Source organism: Agelaius tricolor, unplaced genomic scaffold (assembly GCF_023055355.1).
Source record: "Agelaius tricolor isolate 1412-34295 unplaced genomic scaffold, bAgeTri1.0.p SCAF_8, whole genome shotgun sequence".
NCBI lineage: Eukaryota > Metazoa > Chordata > Aves > Passeriformes > Icteridae > Agelaius > Agelaius tricolor.
In genome coordinates, this window is record NW_027269268.1 from 22,633,060 (window position 1) to 22,656,938 (window position 23,879).

General features: G+C 39.0%; 1 protein-coding gene across 1 annotated transcript in view; it reads right to left on the reverse strand.

Annotated features, from left to right (window-relative positions):
* Positions 1-23,078, reverse strand: part of PDGFC (platelet derived growth factor C) — a 123,038-nt gene extending 99,960 nt beyond the window's left edge. Inside the window, exon 1 of the mRNA XM_071431948.1 lies at positions 22,426-23,078. Within this exon, the coding sequence (XP_071288049.1) occupies positions 22,426-22,543 (118 nt within the window). The 5' untranslated portion in view covers positions 22,544-23,078. The remainder of the gene's footprint in view (positions 1-22,425) is intronic.
* Between the last annotated feature and the right edge of the window lie 801 nt (positions 23,079-23,879).

The window sequence follows — 23,879 nt, forward strand, 5'->3', positions numbered from 1 at the left end:
ATGCCTATTCTGTAAACTGCAGGCACTTTAACAACAGAAGACAAAGAAAATGCCACCATCAATTACTTCAGCTTTGAATTATGTCAGCTCCAAAATATTCTTGTGTTTCATTACAATTTTAATAAATGAACAACCTTAGTCCTGAACTTGAGCAGTAACTGAGGATACTATTACAAATATAAAATTGGCAATAAAATCAACTTTAGCTGAGTCTAACTTAGTAATACCACACTCAGTGTCACATTCCCTGCCTCATCAGTGTAAAAACAGGACTTCCATTTTCCTGTCCAAAACCTTTAAAATCCTATTTTCATACAATTTTTCTGCATCCCATTATAAACCCCACACATAGTAAGAGAAAAAGCCCACCCACACCACAAAAACCCAAACCAATCACTATCTGGTGGGAATGCAGAAGAGGTTGACTCTAAACAGACAAAACTGAAAGGAACTGTGAAAGCAGAGGATGCAACAGCTTCACAGTTTTGACCTTTAGAAGGACCCAGCTTTTCAGCAAACATGAATTCTTTTGTATTGGAGGTGAAATGGCAAATATTTCCTGTTATTAAGGAAGGTTTTGGATTACCTTCTCCTCACTCAAATACAAGACTTCTGATAGCTAACCACAATGACAATAAAAAGACTGTTAAGACTATCCTGAAGCTGTACTTAAAAGCAGATCACATTTCTATGGGGAAGAACAATAACACTGCATACATGGCCATCACAAAAATTGCATTAAGCTTTTTTGATGGCGCAAACCATTCTAGGGCTCTGACAGCTAGGAATTATTCCTCTCCTAATTTCAGATATAAAACCAACAACCATGGAACATAAAAACTAATGACCTGCTGCTTTAAAGGTGAGGATATCTGAAAATAAAGACCGAAATTTAACCCTTTGGTGCCATCACAACCACAGCTCCCACAAATATCCCAGGCTTACAAATATAGCTTTCCTGTCAGCTTAGATTGGAAAGAGCCACCAGAATTTTTTAACAAGGCTTTGAATCACAGAAAGGTTTTGTCTTTGGCACTTTTCATTGATGATTCCACAACTGCAGAGTTTTGTTCCTTTATTCCCTCCATACCATGTTTTCAGCTTCAATGGTAATAGAGGATGCTATCTGGTTTGCTATCATTCAAAGCAAGAGGTAGCCTTTAAGCAACCAAACAAATTTTTGTGTAGTTCAGTGCAAAACCTGATGTTGATGCTACATGCACAGAGTCCATTAAAAAAACCAATGATAAGACGCAGAACAACATGGCTCTTCAGTTTAATATGAAATCTGATACTTTACATGGGTAGTCAGGTTCAAATTACTATTTTGTAGCCAAATTTGAGTATGCAGTTATAAGGCTGTTACATCAAAACACCTTATTTGATCATACCTTTACAGTTTAACTACCACTAGTCACTAAAGCAGAAGAAATAGGTCTGAATCTACAAGATACTTCTCACTCTGACCCCAATCTAGCAATGCACTGAAGCAGCAGCTGATCTTTCAGCACAGAGTCCCTCTGAAGAGGTTCCTGCTCAGGATCAAAGAACTCACATCATATCTAACACAGGAGAATCAGCTCCTCTCCAGAAAGTCATGCATGAGATTCACACCTGAAACATGAATCGGCTCCATGATACTGAGTATGGTTAACTGATGAACAAGTTTAATGTGCAATCACAGGAAAGAGAGGTCAATAAGACCTTTGAGAAGTCACCTAGGTCATGCCTTCAGCAATGACATCACTAACCAACATCAACTACAAAAATCACACAAGGAGAAAATAAGCCACACCATATGATACCAATAACAACCATAGGCAGCTAGAAATAGGAAAACAGCACAAAGGTAATTAAACTGGTATGAGGAAGCAAGAGAAACAAAAACTAAAGAAGACAGGAAAATAAAAAGACAGTGTCCTGGTTTCTAGAGTAATACTTCATAGAAAACATAGTCTAGCCTAACATCAAAAGGCAGCTTTAACTCAAAAATTTGTGGATTAGTTATTTGTAACTCCAGCTAATTGCACATGGCATGCCCTGTGAATCGAGAGATAATTAAACACATTAAGTGACAACAATTGAATTCTAAGAATACACTTGATCCCCTTGAGGCCCAATTTTCTCTGTTTTAATCCTGCTCACTTATTTCCACTTAAATAATAGCTTTGCTTGCCTCTGGCTGAGCAAAGTTCAGGATTACACCACTAATTAACTAGTGGCACTGGGATTTCTAGGCCTACACAAAGTAGTGAAGACTTTAGTTGAGCAAGCGCCCTAGAAACTCTGCTATGCCACTGATTTTTACTTCTTTGGAACAGGAATTACTTTCTTGGTTCATCTGTGGTAGGTTACATATTTTCAAAGATTACATAGCACCAGTCAATGCAAGAACACGACCTTGGAGAGAAAGCTCCCTATATTATGAAAGCCTCTGCAAAGTAATCTTAATTGTATGAATTTCTACTTGTATGGACTGATTCTGAGAACTTACACACAGCCCACTTGCAAATTTTTAAGCCAAATTCTTCATGAATGTCTCCACTGACTGCAAATTTAGATCTCTATGAACTTAATGGCAGCAAATCTGCCTTTGCAGAATGGTATGACCAAAGGAGCCTAAATTAAAGGGAACTGGCTATTACAAGCAATTCATCTTTTCTGAGTAGAAAAAAACCCTGAGCTTCCCAAGGACTTTATCTTGATATGAAGCTGAATATTTAAAACACCTAAACCCACTGTAATTGAAAATACCTTCTTAGCACATATGACACATACATTATTACAATGTTCAGCTTGTTGTCATTAAAATGTTCAGCTTGTTGTCATTTTACTTTGACCTAATTGAACAGTCCTGAAATAAAAAACACTTCTATGGTAACTCTCACATCTCGCTGTACAAAGATACACATGGTACAATGCATCTTTGGGAAACTGAGTGGGAATTTTGAAACCTACTCCTTTTAGTATTCAAAAGTGATTACTGTTCTTCCTGTAGGCATTTTTTCCAGAAGGTACCAAAGGGTTTTTTTCTGATTAAACTGAAGACAACAAGTAACCACTTTTAAGAAAATCTATTTAAAACTTTTTAGTATAAAAGCTAGAGTGGAGTACTGTGTGCATCATGGCATAAGAACTAAAAAACTGTTTCAATAGCTAAAAAAACCTCTAGCTCTTGTAGCATATTTCAAGTGTTTTCAACTGTCCTATAGCTTCAGACTATTTACAGTTTCCAAAACAGCTGATGGAAAATTAAACCCCACCTGGACACATTTTGTAGGGCATATTACAGGTTCCCTAAAACACTTTACCATTTCACATAAAAGAAACAACATATTTATTATGCTCTCTGCAGCTAAATTACTACACAAGTAAATTATTTTATTTGTGCCTTCTCAAGACAATGATACTTTTTGACAGTGACATTTAAGTGTGCTGCATTCATCTTACAGAGCTGGAGATCACTCAAATGGAATCAAAATCTCTTTGATAGGTGAAATAGGCCTGCAAGCAACTACTATTTTTGAAATATTTCCATTTCATCAAGGAGAATTTGTGTTCGTTTGTGAGGTGTTTTTCCCCTAGGAATATTATTGCTAGGTACTATTGTTCCATTATGATCAACTGACTCTGAGTATCTAGAAAGAGTTTTAGGTATTTTAAAAAGATATTATCAACTGAATCTCTTGATAAATAGACATTTTGAAAAGAGGACACACAGTCATGAGAGCTTGATTTAAGTGCTATTTTTATAAGTAAACCTGAATGAGGCAAATTAGGTCAGCAAAAAACATCAATTGCAAAACCTATCTGTTTATCTTAAAGTATTTTACTTCTGGAAAAAAGAAAAATATTACTCTTTTTTTGGCCTTTAATCCCCCAAACTTCTTTATTTAAAGTGAAGTTTACAAAGTATTAGCAGTAAGTTTCTGCACTGCATACTTGGAAATGTGTAGTTCTCTGGGCAGCTCACAGACAGAGGGAAACACCCCTTCCTGACCATAAAAGGTCCGAGTGCCTGTTCTCAAGTGGAAAATGTGTGGGATCTTATTTACAAACGTATAAATACATGCCATTCCTTTGCGCTCACAGGCACACTTGAAAGTGAGCCAGAAAAGGAAGTACTAGCAATCTGAGATTTCTATTACATTTTGTCTGGCAGGGTACCACTTCAGCCTGTATTTTCATAAATGTCTAATTATTGCAGTGAATAAAGTCAGAAAATATTGCCCAAATATGAATCGTGGTTTTCAGTCTGTGCTCCAAACATCTATTTCTCCTCATTCCTCCCCCAACACCTTTACACCCACCTAAGGCAGAGTCAGGAGACCTGGGAAAAGGCTCAAGAGATCAATACTGGATCCAGCAGCAAGGAAGAAATGAATCTCACAGCAAGCAGCTTTTCCCTTGGGAAGGGTTTGCAGCAGACAAGAGCCCCTGGCAAGCAGCGTGGCACTGGCACCGTCCCCAGGGACACCAGGCCCTGCTCTTAGCACTGCCCACCAAGGACCAGGCTTGGTTCACTACAGGCTTCACTACACAGGGTCATCCAAATTTCAGCAGAGCATGCATTAGGCTGTTGATGATTGCAGAATTCGTTCATTCTCCCAAAATCCATAGGAGAGAAAAAACCAAAACAAATAATAGTTCAATTGCTAGTCTCTCTCTAAATATAAAAGGCAATCCTGAAAATTATTCTTCTAAATTATCTCAAAATAAATTACAAATAATTTTCCAGTGTAAATTTAAAGGTGACTTTCAATTTGACAATTTAAACAAAATAGTGCCATGTCATTTTTTAGAACTGCAAATTTTAAAAATACTACTAGAAAATAAGTACCTAATTCTTATCTTGTCATCTCTACCTGATGAGGTTAGGGAGGATTATCATCTGAGTAGGTGTTATTTATTCCATGCATAAGAACTGGAACTTCAGAGCACAGAACAAATCAGACGTACGCAAGTTCTCTAATAATTTACTTTTCTAAATATATTTTTAATTTTGGTTGCAGTCAAAAACCCCTTTCCTAAATGCAGAATGGCATTCAAATGTTGACTCAAGTGAAAATTGAAAGACAGTTAGGTGAAGCATCTGGTATTCTAAAGTATGTTTTTCTTCATGTAAGAGACCCTAGAAAATATTCTGTTTAAAGAGGAAGGGGGAGTGGAAATCAATCACTATTCACACACAAGGTATACAAAGGTGGGGCTACCTCATGAGAGAAACTCAATAGTAAACAAATAAAATTCAAGTCTAAAATAGGGCAAGGAACAGGATGGGAGACCAGCAACTCCTTTGCAATATCTTAACATCACTGGCCACACTGAAGAACCAGCTTACCCCCAGGGGCAAGTTCTCCTTCAAACTAGGATCTAAAATTATCAGCAAGGACTAAAAAAACCCCAAACCCTTAAGTCTCTGCTTTTCATAGGCAGAGGCATAATGGAGGAATAGATTCTGGTCATGAAGATTTACAAATGAAAAAAATGTCTATGGGAAGAAAACCAAGGCCAAAACAAACAGAACACCACTTGACACTACAACCTAACACTAGGAAAGAACACTTGAGAAAGTTTACTTTCCATTTTTACAGTCACTACCTGATTTACAGCATCTTTTATCCATATTAACAATGATATACTTGAAGTGGAACATTGAAATGTCTTGATCCTGTGAAATTTATAGCTTTGACTCACAGCAGTCTCTATCACTTCCAGATCTGAGTGCAACACAAAGCAATTTCTGAGCATCTTTCCCATGTGCAGAGCTGCTGTCTGTCCTGCTGGAACAGGATTACATGTCTGAGAGGAAAACCTGAATATTAGGAACTTGAGGCAAAAGCATGGAAAACTAGAGAAAACACTATTACTGTGTAAATCTAGAGTCTTCTCATATCTTGAATACTGCTTCCCAGTATCTTTTGTACTTGAAATACCAGAAGATACATGCTTTATGTGCATTTTTGCACATACACATGCATATTTGCTACAAGCAAACACATAAACACCATGCAGGAGAACAAGGATTGGAGCAGCTAGTAGCTGAGGTTCACAATAGCTGGTCAAATCCAAAAATCATAGGCAAAACCAAAAAGCAAGATGATACTGAATAAAATGATCCAACAGTGTGCATGAAACAACCAAAATAAGATATTTGCCAGTTATGTGGTTAAACTTTCTCACTAGAAACTGTAAATAGAAAAGATTTTCAAGATGTAAAAAATCCCTTGGGCTACCAAACACCCAAATTCTGCTTGCAATTTATACAAATTTCTGACTCCTACAACACTGGAAGGCAGGAGAATAGTCCAGGGAATCATTGTTACATTCCTTACTGGGTATTGTGAAGCAAAACACACTGAGCCAACTATACCTTTAATTTGGCCTGGAATAGCTCCTATTACCTTCTAGAACTTTCTCAGGGAATTGCCTTGGTACACTGGTTTCATTACTAGTGCTTTCTTCTAATCTACAGTCTTGAGATCACAGCATTATACCTAACCTTATCTCTTCCTTTTGGCCTCATTACCATTTGATGATATTCAAAATTCACATATTATTCCATATCTTTAATTACCTTGCCTTGCCTACCTTTAATAAAATTGTTTCATCTCAAATACAAAGCACTTCTTTTTGAGTACAATCAACAATATTTTTTCTTAAATTCTCCTCAGCCTAATATTAATTATAAAAGCTACCTACCACTAAGTTTTACTTCTTTAAAAATATCCATATTTACAAGGTAAACTGATAATTTTTATTTAATTTTTTTCTTGGTAAAGAGGAGTCATGTCTGAGTGTACTTTGCAATTTTTTTCTGCCCATGATTCTGTTCCATTTCTCTTCTCCTTCTCAAATATTTTAGTTCTGTTTCAAGCCCTGATTCCTACAATCTCCCCAAGGTAAAAATGGAATTTAACAGATCTACTATTTAGTCACATCTTCCATGTAAATATCTCAAAAAAATACTAAAAACGGATCCAAAGTTGTATAAAGGTGGGCAACAGAACAGCAACTGCATTCTTAACAGATGCAAATGGTAGATAAGAACCTCAAAGTATTTAATAAAAGGTTGCTCTAATTACAGACATTATTGTAGAGCAAGAAAATTTAGTGTTTACAAAGGAATTTATGGGGACCAAAAGCAATTCTCCAATTTCATTTTGGTCAAACAGTGTGCTAACCTGCAGCAAGTGATAGGGGATATCAGTCACTGTCTCAACCCTCCAGCATGAATGGGGAAAGGCAAAAACATAACAAACCAAGCAACAAAATCCTCACAAACAATTAAAGAAGAGCCTTCATGTCCCCTCCAGTACCAACAAAGATGGAAGACCAGCACATCTAAGATGGAAAACCCTCTTCATCTAACACTCTGTATTTCTCTGAAAGCCCACTCAGGTAGTAGCTAAACCTAATTTCAACTAAGGTACAAGAACAGAAGCTCAGCCTTGTGTTTTCAACTGCTAACTGCTCATGCTTTGTTACTACACGAGTGATGCCATCATACCAAGAAATACAACAGTGTTACACACAGAGACCGTCATTAAATGAAGTCCCTGGCAACATTTTTGCCTCAAGGCAGTAATAGAAAGGTTTTCACGATCCTGGAAGATTTCTGCAAGTGCTTCAACAAAGTTGTTGACACTACCTTAGGCCTAATACGCAGCTACAGCTTGAAAAGTTTATATTTAAATCGCATATGAATACAACTGTTGGAGGTGGCATCTTCATCATTAGATAACCCTCTAAAGAGAGATCAAGATGTTAAAATTCTAAAGCAAATTATGAGAAAGCTATGAAAAGAAAGCAGAATTATTCATAACCTCAGAAATTAACAACATAGAAATATTTACCTTAAAAAAGACAAGTAACTATCTGAAGCTATTTAGAGAGTTATTTTCTGGAAATCCTTTTGAATGTAATGTTGCTTATTTGAACTGGTATTTGTAAATAGAGGTTTGATGGAGTAGGGAAAATATTGCACCTAGAACCAATGTACAAGTTACTCTATCAATAAATGAATAAAATTCAGAGAAGCTGAATTACATGCAGAAGGCTTCAGTTGTGGAGCTGAAGAAAATTTCAGAGCAGGAAAAATTTTGAGAACAAGGGTACCCACCTTAAAAACAAGACACAGACCTTTCATTTTCAGAGAATGAAAGTAGTTTCTTTGAATTAGAGTTTGTTTGCTTACAGACATTCTTAAAATCTGTATAGTATTACTACTTTTTAAACACAGAATTTATGGAACTGCAAAAGATAACATCTTAGCAGCATCTCCTCCTCTACTGAAGAGAAAGCATTTATTCCCATTACCTGGCTAAAAGCCATCAGTATCTTTCATGGAAAAGATCTAGAGAAAAATTATTTACCAGACATAGTATTTTAGTGGGTGCCCTTTTTTTTTAAACCATCTTTCTTATGGTGCTTCTCTACTGTTTGCTACCAAAGGTAGCAGTAACATAAACATCTTGGTCCTTTGAGCAAACAATCCCATTGTGTTTATGGGGCATTCTTTGTTATCAAGTCATCTTGAACAGAAGAACTGATGACTTTTTGTTTTGCTCAGTCTTCAGGAACTGCACCCCAGAGAACCCCAGTAGGATGCAAGATCTTTCCTTCTAGCCCCTTCTAACTGTGACAAAACAGATGCCAGCTGAGCACTCAATGCCCAATGCCCACCATTATAATTCTTAATTCTGCTAAAGGTGGTTCCAGAGGCTCCAGGGCTGTTCACAGGCAGAGAAATTACTAAAGCTCCTCTTCCTGCTGTTTTCCCCATCCATATATAAATACACATTTCTGATCAAAATGTTTTTGCCAGGTGCAAGATGCTGACCTTTCTAATCAAAAAGGAACCCTCTCACCACTGTCTGGTTTGCACACTTTTTCCTTAGGGCTCAGTTTATTTTAAAAAAACTTCCAAAACACACACATCCACAAATACCAAAAAAAAAAAAAAAAACCAGAAGAAGGGAAGAAGGGAAGCCTTGGATGCAATTTTATTTATTCTCAGAAACATTTCAGGCATTATGAAATCATTTGTTTAAAAAAGTGTCAGGAATAACAAAAAAAAAAAAAAAGGTTGCAGTGAATCTATATTGGCACCAAGGTACCACTGAGCAGTTTGTTACATTCTATCCTCTGGCTTTCAGGATCAAGTTCCCTGTAGCAGCATAAGCACATGCCAGAAAAGTAAATATATTGATAATTTTCAGAGAGACCTATGATTTCCTAATTGCCATGAGGCTTCATTTTCTAAATGCTTTGGTCTTGATTTTTAGAAGTATTATAATTTCCTCTTGTTTAAAATAATGACAAGTATTGGTACAAAGCCATTCCTGAAAGCCACACTTACTGGCCACACAGAAGACAAGCAATTTGAAAGGCCATGTCTGATCTCTTAATTTTGGTGCACCAGAAAAAAAACCACAGGAAAATAGAGATTGCTCATGTTATGAATCCAATATTGATAAAAAGCCTAAGCATCTGCTACTTTATTTGTAGTTCATCAGACATATAAATGCTTACATGACACTGAAAAATGTTTTAGCATGAAAAAATTGTAACAGCTGAAAAAAAGTTTCTCTCTTCACTCCCTGGGATATGAGCCTTGATGACCTACATGTTTAAAGCACCACCACCATACCCACCCTATGTTTTGGGGAACAGTCCATTAAAAAGAGCTGCCATTAATGCTGAGGACAAACCAAGCCAGTATATTGCAGTGTTTATCAACTGATCACTGTCTTTGCTGTTTACAGCTTCATGTCCTATACCAGTAAAAAAATCTTCCAAACTCCTCTTTTAAATACCTCTACCTGATGGAAGAATCAGGTGATAACAATCTAGAAGTATCAAACAGGTTCCTCATGCACAACAGGATGAAAAAAATAATTAACCTCATTCAGTAATCATCAAAGAAGAGCTGCAATGATGGAGCCCTTTTGTTCATTCTTCTACTACAGAAAGGAAAAAAAGATACAGAGAAAAACAATTTCCATGCAGTGTTGTCCCAGCATCTTGGTTTCTTCTCTTGTTAACTTTCATTACAGACTTCTGTCACAGTTTTGTCTTTACCTCTTGACATATACCATTTCCTTATGCTTTAAGGCACTTGATGTTGTTCAACTATTCTGCAAACTGCAAAATAGAGCATTTCTCCCTTGCCACAAAGGCAGAAGCATGGGGGTTTTGTTACAGTTTTTATCAAATTTTTAACAAGAGCACAGATATTCATATCTGTCCATTAGCATTTTTTACTGTAAATGGAGTAGAAATCCTGTTGTTCAGCATACAGCTTGGATTAGCTTACTGAGTATAAGAGAGCTATAAAAGAAAGTAAAACTTAAAATATGAAAGCATGACTAGCTTTTATCTTTCTAATACTATTTTACATAAATAAACTTTATTACACTTTAACCATTATTAGTTGGGATTTTTTTCAGATAAGAAGTAATTCAGATGCAGTAAATGATTTTTATAGCTAGACAGGCACAGCCACCATAGCAAACATGAACACAATTGCTGAGTTTTATTTCGCATTTAATGGACACAATCAAAAATCTGAAAAAGTCATCAAGATGTTTCCCTTTTCCAGGCTTTGAATTAAAGACAAGGTCTTGATCTTGCAAACTTGCATCATGTAATTTTTTCATTCTAACTAGATCAAATCACTTGAAACTTCAATGGAATTCCTCATTCAAGGTCAAGCTGTTTTGTGTATCTTAGGGAACAACTCCACAATACATCTTTGCATCTTTTACATCTATCCAATCCAAAGTACTGTCAGTGGGGAAGTTCAGGTATTAGAGTTAGTCAGCTGGTAACACACTATTTATATAAAAAATAATATACACATAATAAATTGCTAGTAGATATAATAGCATACTTTATAGCAATTAGCAACTTTAGAACTGCTTTTATATTAAGGATTTGACTAAAGCAGGGACAGAAATTAGTATTTTTGATAACAGCTTGCTTTTATTTAAGTATGTTACAAGCTATCTTTTAGAGTATACTTTGAGCTTGAAAGTAGTGAATATTCAGCAAAACAATGGAAAGGAAAAATGCAACTGAGAAAAACCAGCTACCTCTGAAAATAATTATATTTTAGTTGACTCCGAAGTCTTAAATCAGCCAAGGGATTGCAGTAGAGACAGCAATAAAAAATTGTTTTTAATAAATTAGTTATTAATAAACATGAGCATGCACTTGAAAAATTAAAAAAAAAAAACCACTAAAAAAGCCAAACAAAAAAACTCCTACCTATTAAAAAGTTCTTTTTGAAGATCCTAGAGTAGGGCTAAGGAATCAGGACCGAGAAACCAATAGTGCCTACATTCTGCACTCAGTAGCAACATCTGGGTACACACAAATTCCAAAACCAGATGCTGTGAACCCTCTGCAGCCACACATTATCCCTCTGTGGAGCAGAGAGTTCAATGGGCAGCTTGGCTGGGGCTGATGATACACATGTTCAACAGCCACTATTGCCTGGAATTAAATTATTTTAAGAACCGTTGACATGCAGAACAACAGAGAAGATTCCATTCTTCCCAAACCCAAAAACATGAAAATAAAATGTAAATATTTTCATGTTACCCAGCATTAGTTGATCTCCATGTAAACATAAAAGATTACTATTTAAACTCTACATCATTTATTGAATGTTTTAGGACCTATTAACACACTGATAGCCCACCTTAAATTCATTCAAAATACTTTTAGCTCCAATATTCATCATTGCTTGCCCAAGCCAACTTAAAACAAGAGGTTCCCGGATTCCTGCTTTCTTTCAAACTACAGAGTTTTCATTTCATTTCTTTTAATTATGTTGAAAGCAATAACAATTTGGAAACATTTCACTGCTACTTCATTGGGTATTACCCCTACACCAACCTCCACACGCATCTTGACAAATGAGGCCCCTCAGAGTTTTGTAAGATTCTTGCTGATAAGGCAGGCACACGCTTTAGAAACATGCTTATCTTTCTACTTGACAACCATACAAAACCATCTTTTTCCCCACAAGCAATATGAAAATTTTGCAAATCGGGTAGGTATTTAAGCAACAGAGCTCTCTTTACTGTCATACTCTGCCGAGGTGTGGCATTCTTGAGGTGTTAGGTAATATCAAAGACAATCTCAGTAGTCTCTCTCCAAATGAAAATTATCGAACTCAAACTCTATGCCAGAACTACACACATACCAGTTCTTGCAGGTACTGAGAACAGGTATAGAATAAAGATTCCCAAGGAAGAAACAAAAGGAAAAATAGGCTGTTCACAGCCTCTTAGGCCAATTTTTAGAAAGGCTCTTTTGCAGATAGATAAGGATTGCTGAAAGACTCAAATGACACAAATTCAATCTCCATTTCAAAAGGAACTCAAGGCTGCATTAGCACTATGGGCAAGTACTTTGGGACTTCTCATAAGTACTCATACAGCAAGTACTGTGAGAAATATAGTGAATGCTTAGCAGAAATTTTTAGAGTATTTAAAGTTTTAGACTCCATTCTGCCTACAAAAAATGCAGAGCACCTTGGGCCTGGGATTTTTGAATGGCACAAAGAAAGCAAGGCTATCAAGAGTCTTTAGCCATATTTTAAAATAATAGGCAAGGTCAAATCCAGTTGTTTAATATCCTTTTATAGAGATCATGTTTGTTTTGGAGCCATTACTTGTTAGCTGCCAGTTAAGAGGTTTTACCTCCCTTTCAGATCCATTATACTTTCACAAGCAACAGAAATGTTGGTAGGTATGAACCTCCCTGTGTAACAACAGACCGACTAAGTAGTAAGACTAAGTAGATGGAAGCCTTAAAATAGTAAGATATTTACTTTTGAAACACGAATTGTCAATAATATACATATAAACCTTTTACACTTGACACTGTCTGATGCAACATTAATTCAAATCACTTTCTGAAGGACTTCTTCAAATGCTGCATAACCACACATACACATTTTCCAGGTAAGAGCTGTTAGTGTCGCAGGTACATTATCAAGCACAAAAGAGATACATCAACAGTTCATTATTTAGCACTGTACATACACATAGGGAGCTTCACTCCAGACTTGTGCTTAGCAAAGTTATGCTGAAATGATCTGCAGATTTGAGTGCATGAAGAGTTATGAAAGATAACTGAAGTTGCTTTGGGAGTCAGAGAGCAAGCTCATCTCATGAGAAGCACCCCACAATAGCTTGCACCAATATCCCTCCCCCAAATGTGAGAAAATAGTCCATCCTTAGGCTTGTATTTATATCAAAACAAATAAATGACCCACAGAATGCATCTTCAATTGTAGTTATCACATTTTTCACTCCTCTCCAACAAGTGATAAAATCAGAAGGGCCTTGTGAGGTGACACACCATGGATAAGATATTCAGTGCTTCAATGAGATACGACACACGTTTCTGTGACTAACACAGCTTAGCTTGGATCACAGTCACTGCTGTTCTGGGCAAACCTATTTATACTGACAGAGCAGAGAGCCAAAATGGTTGCTTTGTAATTAGTTCAGGCATGTTTGAATCCAGAAGGGAAACTCTTTTAGTTGATTTTCCCTGGGAATACTACAAAGTTCCACTACAGCTTCACAGCGTAACCATGAAGATTAAGAAAGGCTCCCCATTCACCTAGAAAAAATAACAAATCACAGTACTGAATTGTTCTCCTACATCTTGGCTTTACTCTGAATGCACTGAAATGTTTGAAAACACTTTTTCTGAAAATTTGTCATCTGCAGTGTCAAAGGCATTCCTGACAGAAAAAGAAAATCTTGTTTAGGGCAAAATTCAGTCAAAAGGACTGTAAAAACCTAATCCACACCTTTGAATTTGGACTGAATATCCATCACTTAAACATCTTGTAAATGACCCAATTTGTTTACATGGCTCTGTAGCTTTTTATGACTTTTCCATAAAGAAGTTATTACATCCATTCCTTTTATTTTGTTTTAGAGCATTTGAATGAGCCCCAGAACCACAAGCAAGTGAAACAGATTCTCTGCAGATGGAAGTGGCCTCATATAACTCTCCACTACCGGTGGAATAGTTAGAACAACACTTCCAGTTTGGAAATGCCATACCTTCACACACAGCAAAAGAATTTCCTGAGCCATACGTCTTTTTTAATGTTTAACTATTGCATAAAGTGAGTGCTGGTTTCCTTGTCAATCCAAGGAGGAACTCAGAGCCCCTAGGACTGATGCTTTGGATTGTTTGGAACAAGGGTGAGCACAGCTGGGTGGTTACGCAGAGAATTACACTGGGGGAGAAAAAGTAATGAAATAGAAAATATAATCAAACTTAGATATTCCAGCTGCTATCATACAATAGCTCATCCAATGAAGCTCCCTAGATAACAGTTTAGTAAAAGACTGGGCAACTGAGTTTTGTGAAAAAGATTAACTAAAGATAACAACTGAAACAAGTGATACTGCGCATTTATTCAGAAATAAGTACCTCTTCCAGCAAGGTCACTTTCCACTTCAAGTGCTTCTAAACAAATAATGCTGAAAAGAGGCATGGAGAAATTAGGAGCTACAGATTGACAGGGAAGGTGTGCTAAGAGCATCTCCAAAATCATTTTTCCAGTGTAAACTACTCTTCAAACATGACACTCCCTAGTATTTTACACACACAGAAACTTACAACTTTGCTGATATGTGCCAAGCTGAATAATGGTTTGAAGATGTACAATATTGAAACTATGAAAAGGGCACCACTCTTTTACCTTTTACTGTTTGAACCTAGTTTGAAACCCATTTATCAGATTACAGGACCAATTCCCTAATTAACTGCAGCATTTAACTCCTTGCCCCCCCACCCACCTTCTTACATGATTTATTGCCAATTCATAATAAGAATACTACAGCAGCAGCAATGTAAAAATGAATTAACTGTACAGAAAACACAAGCAGCATTGTTTCCTCTTCCCAAGACAACCTTTGCTTTTTCTGAGACAGACAGATTAAGGTTCCAATAAAAGACAGATATGGGTGATAAGGAATCCAGTAGCCAAAATTATCACTGGCTATGCCAGATATGTGCTGAAACTAGGAAGACCTCCCCTGCTTTCCTTTAGTAGTACTGTTGTATCCAGGGAACATATTAGCATAGGTACCCAATCAACAGCACTGCTCATCTAGGAACACCAAGCCCTAAAAAATTAAAACCAAAGATTTTTAATTCCAGCCATAATGCATGACCAAAGGAATGCCCCGGCCCGCCTGCCTTTAGCAAGCTTTGTTCAGGATCAGTGGTACCCTCCACTTCATGGGGAGAAATCAGCACAACAGTGATCAAACTAAGCCATGCCTGCATGCTGTTTTAATGCAGTTAATAACCAGTTTTAACTAATTCAATGAGAAATTTCAGTGTTTTGGGCTTTTAGGGAGGTAGGAACAGAAGTGACCTTCAGCCTAGAAGAATCTCCTTAAAACACCCATGTTTATAATGATACCTTGAATGAATTTACCACAAAATGGCAAGTTTAATGAATAATTTATGAGGATTAATTCACTAAAAGGCACATTGCCGAAGGAAAAAAAGAAGATGTTATTGATTATTCCCTTGTAAATCTCATTCTCAGTAGTACAAAAGGAGGCCACTTCATGGAAAATAACCTTTGAAAATTTTCTTATTTTGTTTCCCTTTCTGCCTGTACTGTATTAAGGGGAGTTAAATTGATATCCTCTTTCCCCAGCTCCAAACACCTGCATGTAAAAATGGCAGAAAGAAAATAAAATTCTGAAAACAAAAGCAGCAACCATCACTGTGAAGGTCCTCACTGCAGAGTTAACCTGCATAGTCTTAAATTGGCTGAGAGAGAGAATGAGAATAATAATCCAGTGGCTCAAAGAGACTTAGCTAAACAGCTGAGGAGTTCTTTTAACATCAGCTGCAGCCAGCTCACATGAGGGTCTGGTCAGCAAAGGTGAGAGCACGTTGCCATGGCTTGGGGGTGGCAGACACGCACAGCACTTGTGGCAAGAGGCCAAGCAGGCTCTGAGCCCAGGGCAAACATGAGGTCATGCCTATGCAGGGAGAACACCAAAGTCCAACACTGAGGGCATGCTCAGCAAAGATGGAATAGCTGGAAGAAAACTAATTAAGATCAGAAAAAAACCAGCACTTGCAAACCCTAATGCAGAAGGCTTGCAGGAGATTGAGGAATTAGCTGGGCTTTCTCCTTTGTTTATACTAGTTTTTTAATAGTTCTTATACTCTGTGTGTAAGACTTTCTCCCAGAGCATCCAGAACACTGCCTTTTGTCACCCAGCCAAACAACTGCTGTGGAAACTGAATAAGTCATGGAAATGTAGTGAATTATTATTGTACACGTGCTTTGTAAAGATGAGATATCTTCACACACAAGAAGACTGCTTGGTATGCTGTAGAATCATTAAAATAAACACAAATAGCCCAATGTAACACTGAAGATTTCTTTGAAAAATCTCAGTAGAATGATGCCAAAAAGAGGTGATCAGAAGACAGATGAATCCTAAGGCTAGGACGGACAGAGTCAGGAACAAATTTTCCAGGCATTGTCACCTTAAAATAACATCCTACAGTCTAAGAAAGCCCCTTCAAAACACCAATTGATATTTTAGCTTCACAATAACACATTACGAATTTTCACTTACCTACTTAAATAAAAGTATTTCACATTCAAACACAAGCTGAAAAAGTTCTTCCCAAAAGGGAATGACAGGGCTGAGAAAGTCTTAACATGCAATTCATTTCTCAGAAACTCTGAAATAACAAAGCACTCATACAGATACTTAAGTACCACTAAAATAACTATGTTTCTATGTGTAAGCTCTGTTTCCTTTCTGTTCCAGTAACTTTTTCTAAATCACACTGGTTTCTACTAAAAGACTACATGTGTACAGGCCAATTCTTAAGGCGCTTACACACCAAGAAGCGTATTTCCCATGGTGTGCTCTTTGGGACTAAAAAGCAAAGGCAGGGCTCTCTCTCAAAGCTAAGAGCTATCTACAAAGCAATTGAAGAGGCTCATTTCCCAATAAGGGAAGTGGGCTTGCTCAGCACATCCTCTTTCTAGTAACCAGGAACTGCCAGACATAGCAAAAACCAAAAGCAGCAACCACCCAACAGAGACAGAAACCCCCAAAACCGCTGCTATAATTCACAACCCCTGCTGTATGATGTAAACCAGTACTTTGCTATTACATGTCAACTATGTAAATATTAAGACTCAAAGGGTCTGGAAAAAGCTCTAAGATATAAAAGACATTATGTTTATGGGAAGACAAAGTTGAACATAAGCTCTTTGGCAATACAGCTGTCCCCTACTCAAGGTATGCCTCGTGTTTCTTCTCCATTATAAAACTCTGACTGACAGACAAACTAAAAAGCCCCCAAACAACATGACATAAAGCTTTGAAGTCCAATCTACAAACTTAATAAGAACTAGTTAATGCAAAAATAAGATTTTACACTAAATTCCATTCAATAATTTATTTAACACTAAATTCCATTCCAGCCCTAAAGAAATATATGGACAGGTTGGAATGACTACATATTTGGGACAAGGCGTAAAAAGTCTGTGCTTTTAAAACCCTTATTTTACCTAACAGTAGAAACTGAGAGAAGCAACAGGCCTAAGGAGAAGTCCCAAGCATCACTCTGCTGAATGGGAAACAATATGCCAGAAGTCAACTACAAACACAAAAAAACCCGTTTTAAAAACTTTCTTCCTCTGCAATTTGTTGTTATGTTGAACAGCTTCTCTAATTTGCCACAATCTTCTGCTTAAAGTCACAAGAGGATGTGCTGTAACTCATTACTTTCCAGGAAAACAGCTTTAAAACATTTCAAAACAAGCCTTGGACTAGGCAGAAATAACTTTGACTCGAAAAAAATTGCATCGCTATCAAGCTTCCCTTTAGATGACACATAGAATAATAGATGATATCTATTATTCTTCCTTATCTTCTCAAAACTATGATATCTATTATTCTTCCTTATCTTCTCAAAACTAAGACAATTTTTGCCAGCCAGCAGTAGTCAATAGGCTGTGCTGGCACTCTTCACTTCAACATGAGCCAGTGGAAATGGCATCAAACCATGACAAAGTATCTTCTGTTGTAAGAGAAAATTTTGCAATCAAATTTTATTTCTGCTTTCAAGCAAAAGGCAATACAGCTGTTACCTGGATATCCAAGTGATGCAGCACATTACACTCCTGTCTGTAAGGATTCAATGTGCTGCATCACTTGGACATCCAGACATTTTCCTGATGTTCGGCCCAAGTTAAAGGAACTTAATCAGAATCCCTTTTTTGTGATGCTGTCCCGCTCCCTGGATTAACTGGGAGCTCTCTTTGGACACAGACAAATCAGGGAATCCTCTCTGTGGTTCAGAGTAGGTGTGGCAGGCCACACACACATCGAGGTGATGAGAAAATCTTCCTCTGGCACTTCAGCTACTCACTCAGTTCCAGCTGCATCCACCAACTTTTCCCAAGGATGGCCTGAAATATGCAAGTTTCAAACTCTGTCTCAAGGACACACTTTTGGGTTTGGTTTTTTTAAGCTACATGAATCTTTCCCATTTCAGAAGATTTAAGAAATAGATTATGAAGTGTTCAGTTCGTGAAACTTATTATTAGAGGTTTCCATTCATGTGAAGGAAGAAGAAAACCAACTTAATTCCTTTTGAGATCTGTGAAAAGACAGATCATGACTGACACATTACCTGTGCTGCAGAATTTGCAGAAATGAAGTGCTTCAGTTTTCTAAGATGTTCTTCACCAATTCTGTTTACTGCAGTTCATTCATACTTGGAACTGACTGCAGGAAAATCAGTCCTGGTGAGTTTCTAACTGACCTCAGGTTCTCGGCCTGCTGAAGTCATTCAGTACCACACTTGAAATGTACACACCACATAAAATGTACACATTATTGCTTATGGCATCCAACAGTAGTTTTTACATTATTTTCTATAGATACATTCATATTTCTCATAGAAAACATAACAGCTGATAGTTTAGCAAAATTACTTTAAACATTTATTGCACCTTGTTCTAAGGCAGCCAAGAAAATAGATTCTCCTGCCATCTCATGTTGTAATCAAATCCAGATTAAGCTAATAACATCACATAAGCAGGTGCACTCAAGACTAACAGGGTTAAGTCACTAGAATTAAGTCATTCACAGTACTCAACCTACCAACAGCCCCCTCAGACATTTCTGAAGCTACAGAAACACCATGAAATACTATGTCAAAAGTAGATAGAAATGAAGAAACTAGAAGTTAACCATCCAATTAATCAAATTCAATATAAGACATTCAGTTTTGTGATTTAAAAGAAACTGAGCATTCAAGTTTTCTTGATTCTTTGCTTCAATATGGAAAATTTGTGATAAATACCTCGAAGAGCCATAAGAGAAACGATAAAGCCACCTAAGTATGAAAAACATTTCAAAGCACAATCTAACAAAGAATTGTAGAAATGAAATCCACCCAGATAAACGGGAGCCCTCACTACATGCACCATTTACTACTACTTTACTTTCCAGAAAACTGTTGCATAAACTTCTTTGATCCTCCAGATGATTATTTACTCAGTGGAATAAAATAAAAACATTAAATATAAATAAGAGTTTTTCACAGGAATCACATAAAATCCCTTGCTGTCAGGCAGAGTTACAAATAAAACCTGTTAAAAGAAAATCTCACTATAACAGAGGGCAGGCAAATAAAAACATGGAGGTAGTTTTTAGTGGTTTCAAATGGAGCTACACTGGCCCCACAACAACCAACACAGTGAATTTCCAGGAGGTACCAGCGAAACACTGTGTTCTAAAATATTTAATTTACAATTGCAAAAAATATTTATACTAGGAAATTGCTTCCCAAAATAATATTCACTATGCAGCAAAACTAAGAGAGCTTCTTATGCAATCCATTAGTAAATGAGTCAAAATGCAATTTTGAAGTTAATATAATTCAGCTATTAAATAAGTAAATATTAGTTAATCCTTAAGCACATGCTTCATCCTTTGAAACACAAGTAGTCCCACTGAATTAATAACTGGTCACAGGCATCTTCAGCATCACCTTGAAGCAACAGCTATAGCACCCTTGTGTGCAGCTGAGTAACACTGTAATCCATTCCACTGCAAAACTTCTTGGCCACTTAGCAGTTTTACAAGTTGAGGACAGATTTTTATTTGTAGACTGTGTGGGTAAAAAAATCTCCCTTTCTCCTGACCAGAGATTATTTGGCACATGAACAGCAATATCTCATTCTCATACTCCAGGGAGTTTTAACCTGCCTCTAGCTAAAAGCTATACAATCTTTAGATTGCAGCAGAGTGTAAAAATCACTCTAATTAAATCAAGTAAGAACTGGTTGGACTAGTGTTACTGATCCCCCAAATAATTAAAATCAGTTAAAAAAAGTCAGAGGTTGGTACTTAGCTATACCTAAACTTGTGCTAATTTTTTTAAGTTTTGCAATTCAACAACTGTAAAGCAAACTTAAAGTAAGCTACAAGAGGAATCTGGACAGTTCTGAGTATAAACTAGCACATAATACAGTTTCAGGGCACTTTTTTTTTCAATAAAATTTCCCCTGGCTTTGCAGTTGTTCTAAGTTGTTCTAAGACATAGTGAGTGTATCTTAGAGCATGCCAAATTTCATTGCAAATCAGTTGAAGCCTGACTTAAGGCAGCTGCATTTCTGATATATGTAAACAGAATCTAGCTTGCACTGTCACATATACTTACACCTATTTACACCACTTTTGCTTCCGTGCTGTGTGATCTACTTTTTACACTGTTGTGCTCCCATTGTTGCACCCTGGAGGCCTTTCAGGGCCCAGCTGCATTATCCTGGAATCCTGGAACAAACCTTTTAGAGGAGACTGACAGCATAGCAGGTTTCTTGCCAGTCCTGACAAAGTTAAAGCAAAGCAATGACAATACTCTGAGTGTTGATAAGCTCCATATGCACACCATGCAAATTTAAGAGAAGGCAGCATAACAGCACGACACATTGGTATATAATTGCCAAGCCCATTTTGTCACAAACTGGTGCCCTAAAGCCTCTAAACACCAGGTAGGATAGGAAGGGGGAGAAAGTAAGTGATTTCTCACACAGAGCAGATAATTTCCTGTACTGTGCACAAAGTCTGATTGGTTTCCTGTCAGAATAGCCCGGTCTCTAAGTCTTTTGATCACTTTCCTCTGGCCCTTCACAGTTGCTCTGATTAGAGATTGATCCCCACACTGCTCTTTGATCAGCAGCTCCGGCAGTCTGCAGGTGCCATATATCATCACATTAACAGGCCACAGCAGTATTAATCTCCCCCTTTTAAATTTGTTAGTGCACTGCATATTCTACCCACTCAAAGAACACTCGCAGAGGTCTCTGAAACTTTGCTTCTATTAGAAGATATAACATAGAATACTTTTATCTAGGGAGTCCCAAGTTCAAAGTTGAGAGAATTGAATTAGCCTTGAATCTGCGTTTCTGCTTTATTTCATTACAGTTCAGAGAGTTTTGAGAGCTCCCAGCTTGGCCTTTTGTGTTGGTTTGTGCCCAGGGAGAAAGCTTGTTCTAGCTGACATGCTAAGTACTAAATTTTTCAAACACACCGCCCCCCGCCCCGTACATTAAACACCAGGGTTTCCACGAATGTATGCAAACAGCCTTAATTTCAGATATTCTACAGTAAGTGTGGTTTCATGCAGTATATAACGTTACAGTTTGTAAAGTATTCTTAAAAATGACTTCATAATAGCAGATCAAGAGGAAAGGCGCTTAAAAATCTGAATAATGTAAATCATATGGAGTTCAGAGGCTAAGCAAATTACACACCCCGAAGCTGCCCTTGCTGTATGAAAGGAGTCTTTCTCCAGCTCTGCGCAGCCCCAGCCCAGGGGAACTTGCATTTGAGAGTTTTCTAAACATTTCAGGTACACTTGAAAGTTGAAAGTAATTCTCATTTCCTATGCAGGATTAGCTCGTTTCCAGCCCGTACAAAACACCACTCATTCACGCGCAGACACAAAAACCCACCCCCAGAGAGCGAAGCATTTGGGGTACAAAGGTGCGCGGGTCTTTGCTGGGTTTAGCTTGCTGTTTTTCAGTTTGTTTGGTTTTTTAGCAGGGCGAGGCGGCGGACGGGAAGGGGACACGTTTTGCACCTCAAGCACCGCAGAAGAGGGAGCCGCCGGGCTCCCCCCGCGGCCGCCGAGCCGCTGCCCTTTCACCCGGAGCCGGCGGGCAGAGCCGCGCTGCCCCCGCGCCCACCGCCCCGAGGGGGAGAGGAGCCGGGAGGAGAGGAGCCGAGCGGGGTGCTCCGCTCCGCTCCGCGCCGGCCGGGCGCCCGCCCCCGCCCTGCCCCGGGCTGCGCAGCGGCGGGCGCTGCGGCTCCTTACCGTTCTGCTCCTTGGCGCCGGAGAAGGCGAACTTGCTGCTGAGATCGGACTCGGCGACGGCCCCCTGCCTCCGGCCGGCCAGGGCAGATGTCAGCAGGAGCAGCCCGAGGAGGAGCATTGGGCCGGCGGGGCGAGGGGCTCCGGCACAGCAGGCACTGGCGGCGCGGCACCGAGGCCCGGGCGTCTCTCAGCAGCGCCCGGCGCGGGCTGCGCCGCTGGGGAGAAGGCAGCACTGAGCCTGCTCTGGCAGCGGAGAATTGCAGGGTAGTTTCCACATAATCCCATCCAAAACTTTTTCCTAGAGCCCTTTTCTGTGTCTCCAGGTTTTGTTTTCCTTTGGCTTTTTTTTTCCCCCCTCTCTCTTAAAAAGAAAAAAAAAAAAAAAAAAAGAAAAAAAGGATCAAAGGAAAATCTGGACCCAGACCAACTTCCCAAGGACTAAACAATCCGTGGCCGCGGCGGACGGGGGTCGGCGGAGCCGGGGCCGGTGCGGGGCCGGCGCGGAGGAGCGCGCACCTGTCAGGCGGCAGCGGGGGCGGGCGGGGGGCGGGCAGCCCGCGCTCTCGCTCCAGCGCTGCCCTCCTCGCCCGCAGCTCGGCACCAGCGCTGCCAGCCCGGGCCCTGCCTGCCGGCTCCCCCTCCCTCTCTCTCTCTCTCCCTCCCACGCCCGCCGTCCCATCACGGCGAGGGCGGCACCTGGCGCGGCCGTTTACGCCCCGGGAAGTTGTCGGTGGGAAGAAGGAGGCCGGCGGGCGGCCCCCGCCGCTGCCCCCTCTGCAGCGGCCAAGTGGCGGCGCAACAGGTGCTGGGGAGGGAACCGGGGGAGGGGGGCTCCTCCTGCCCCGTGTGCCCCACCAAGGGGGCTCCCTCCGCCGTCCCCCCAGCAGGACCTGAGGTCACCACCGCGGTCCGGACTCAGTTTGTGTGTTTGGCAATCAGGGCGAGATGCTGACTTACCCGTATTTGTTCACTAGGATGTTATTATGGTAATTGGGTTTGTGCTTGAAAACTTGGTGCTTGGTTAAACATTTCGTCTAAAGGATGCCTTTGGTAGTGGGAACTAAAACACTGAGAGGGGGGTTTTAAAAGTCTCTGAATACTTCTTTTTTTTTTTTTTTCTTTGCTTCTTTGGGTTTGTTTGTTTTGGGTTTTTTGTACTAGAAGTTGTTTTGGTTACCCTGAACTGGGACATCTAACAGTTACATAAGCAGATGGAAACATAGGTTCAACTCTTTGTAACTGTCTCTGGCTTGTTGCATGCCTTGTGGTACTGCAACAAGCCAGGGACAGTTACAAAGTAAAGTTACTGCAGTAAAGCAGATAGGATTGGGTTCCTTTTTGCTGTTTCACCAGAAACCAGAAGTGAGATTATGTTAGGGAGTATTCCCTGTTAATGTTGGTGAGGACTAAAAGGACTGATGATGTTCAGCACTCATATACATCTTTGCTAGAGA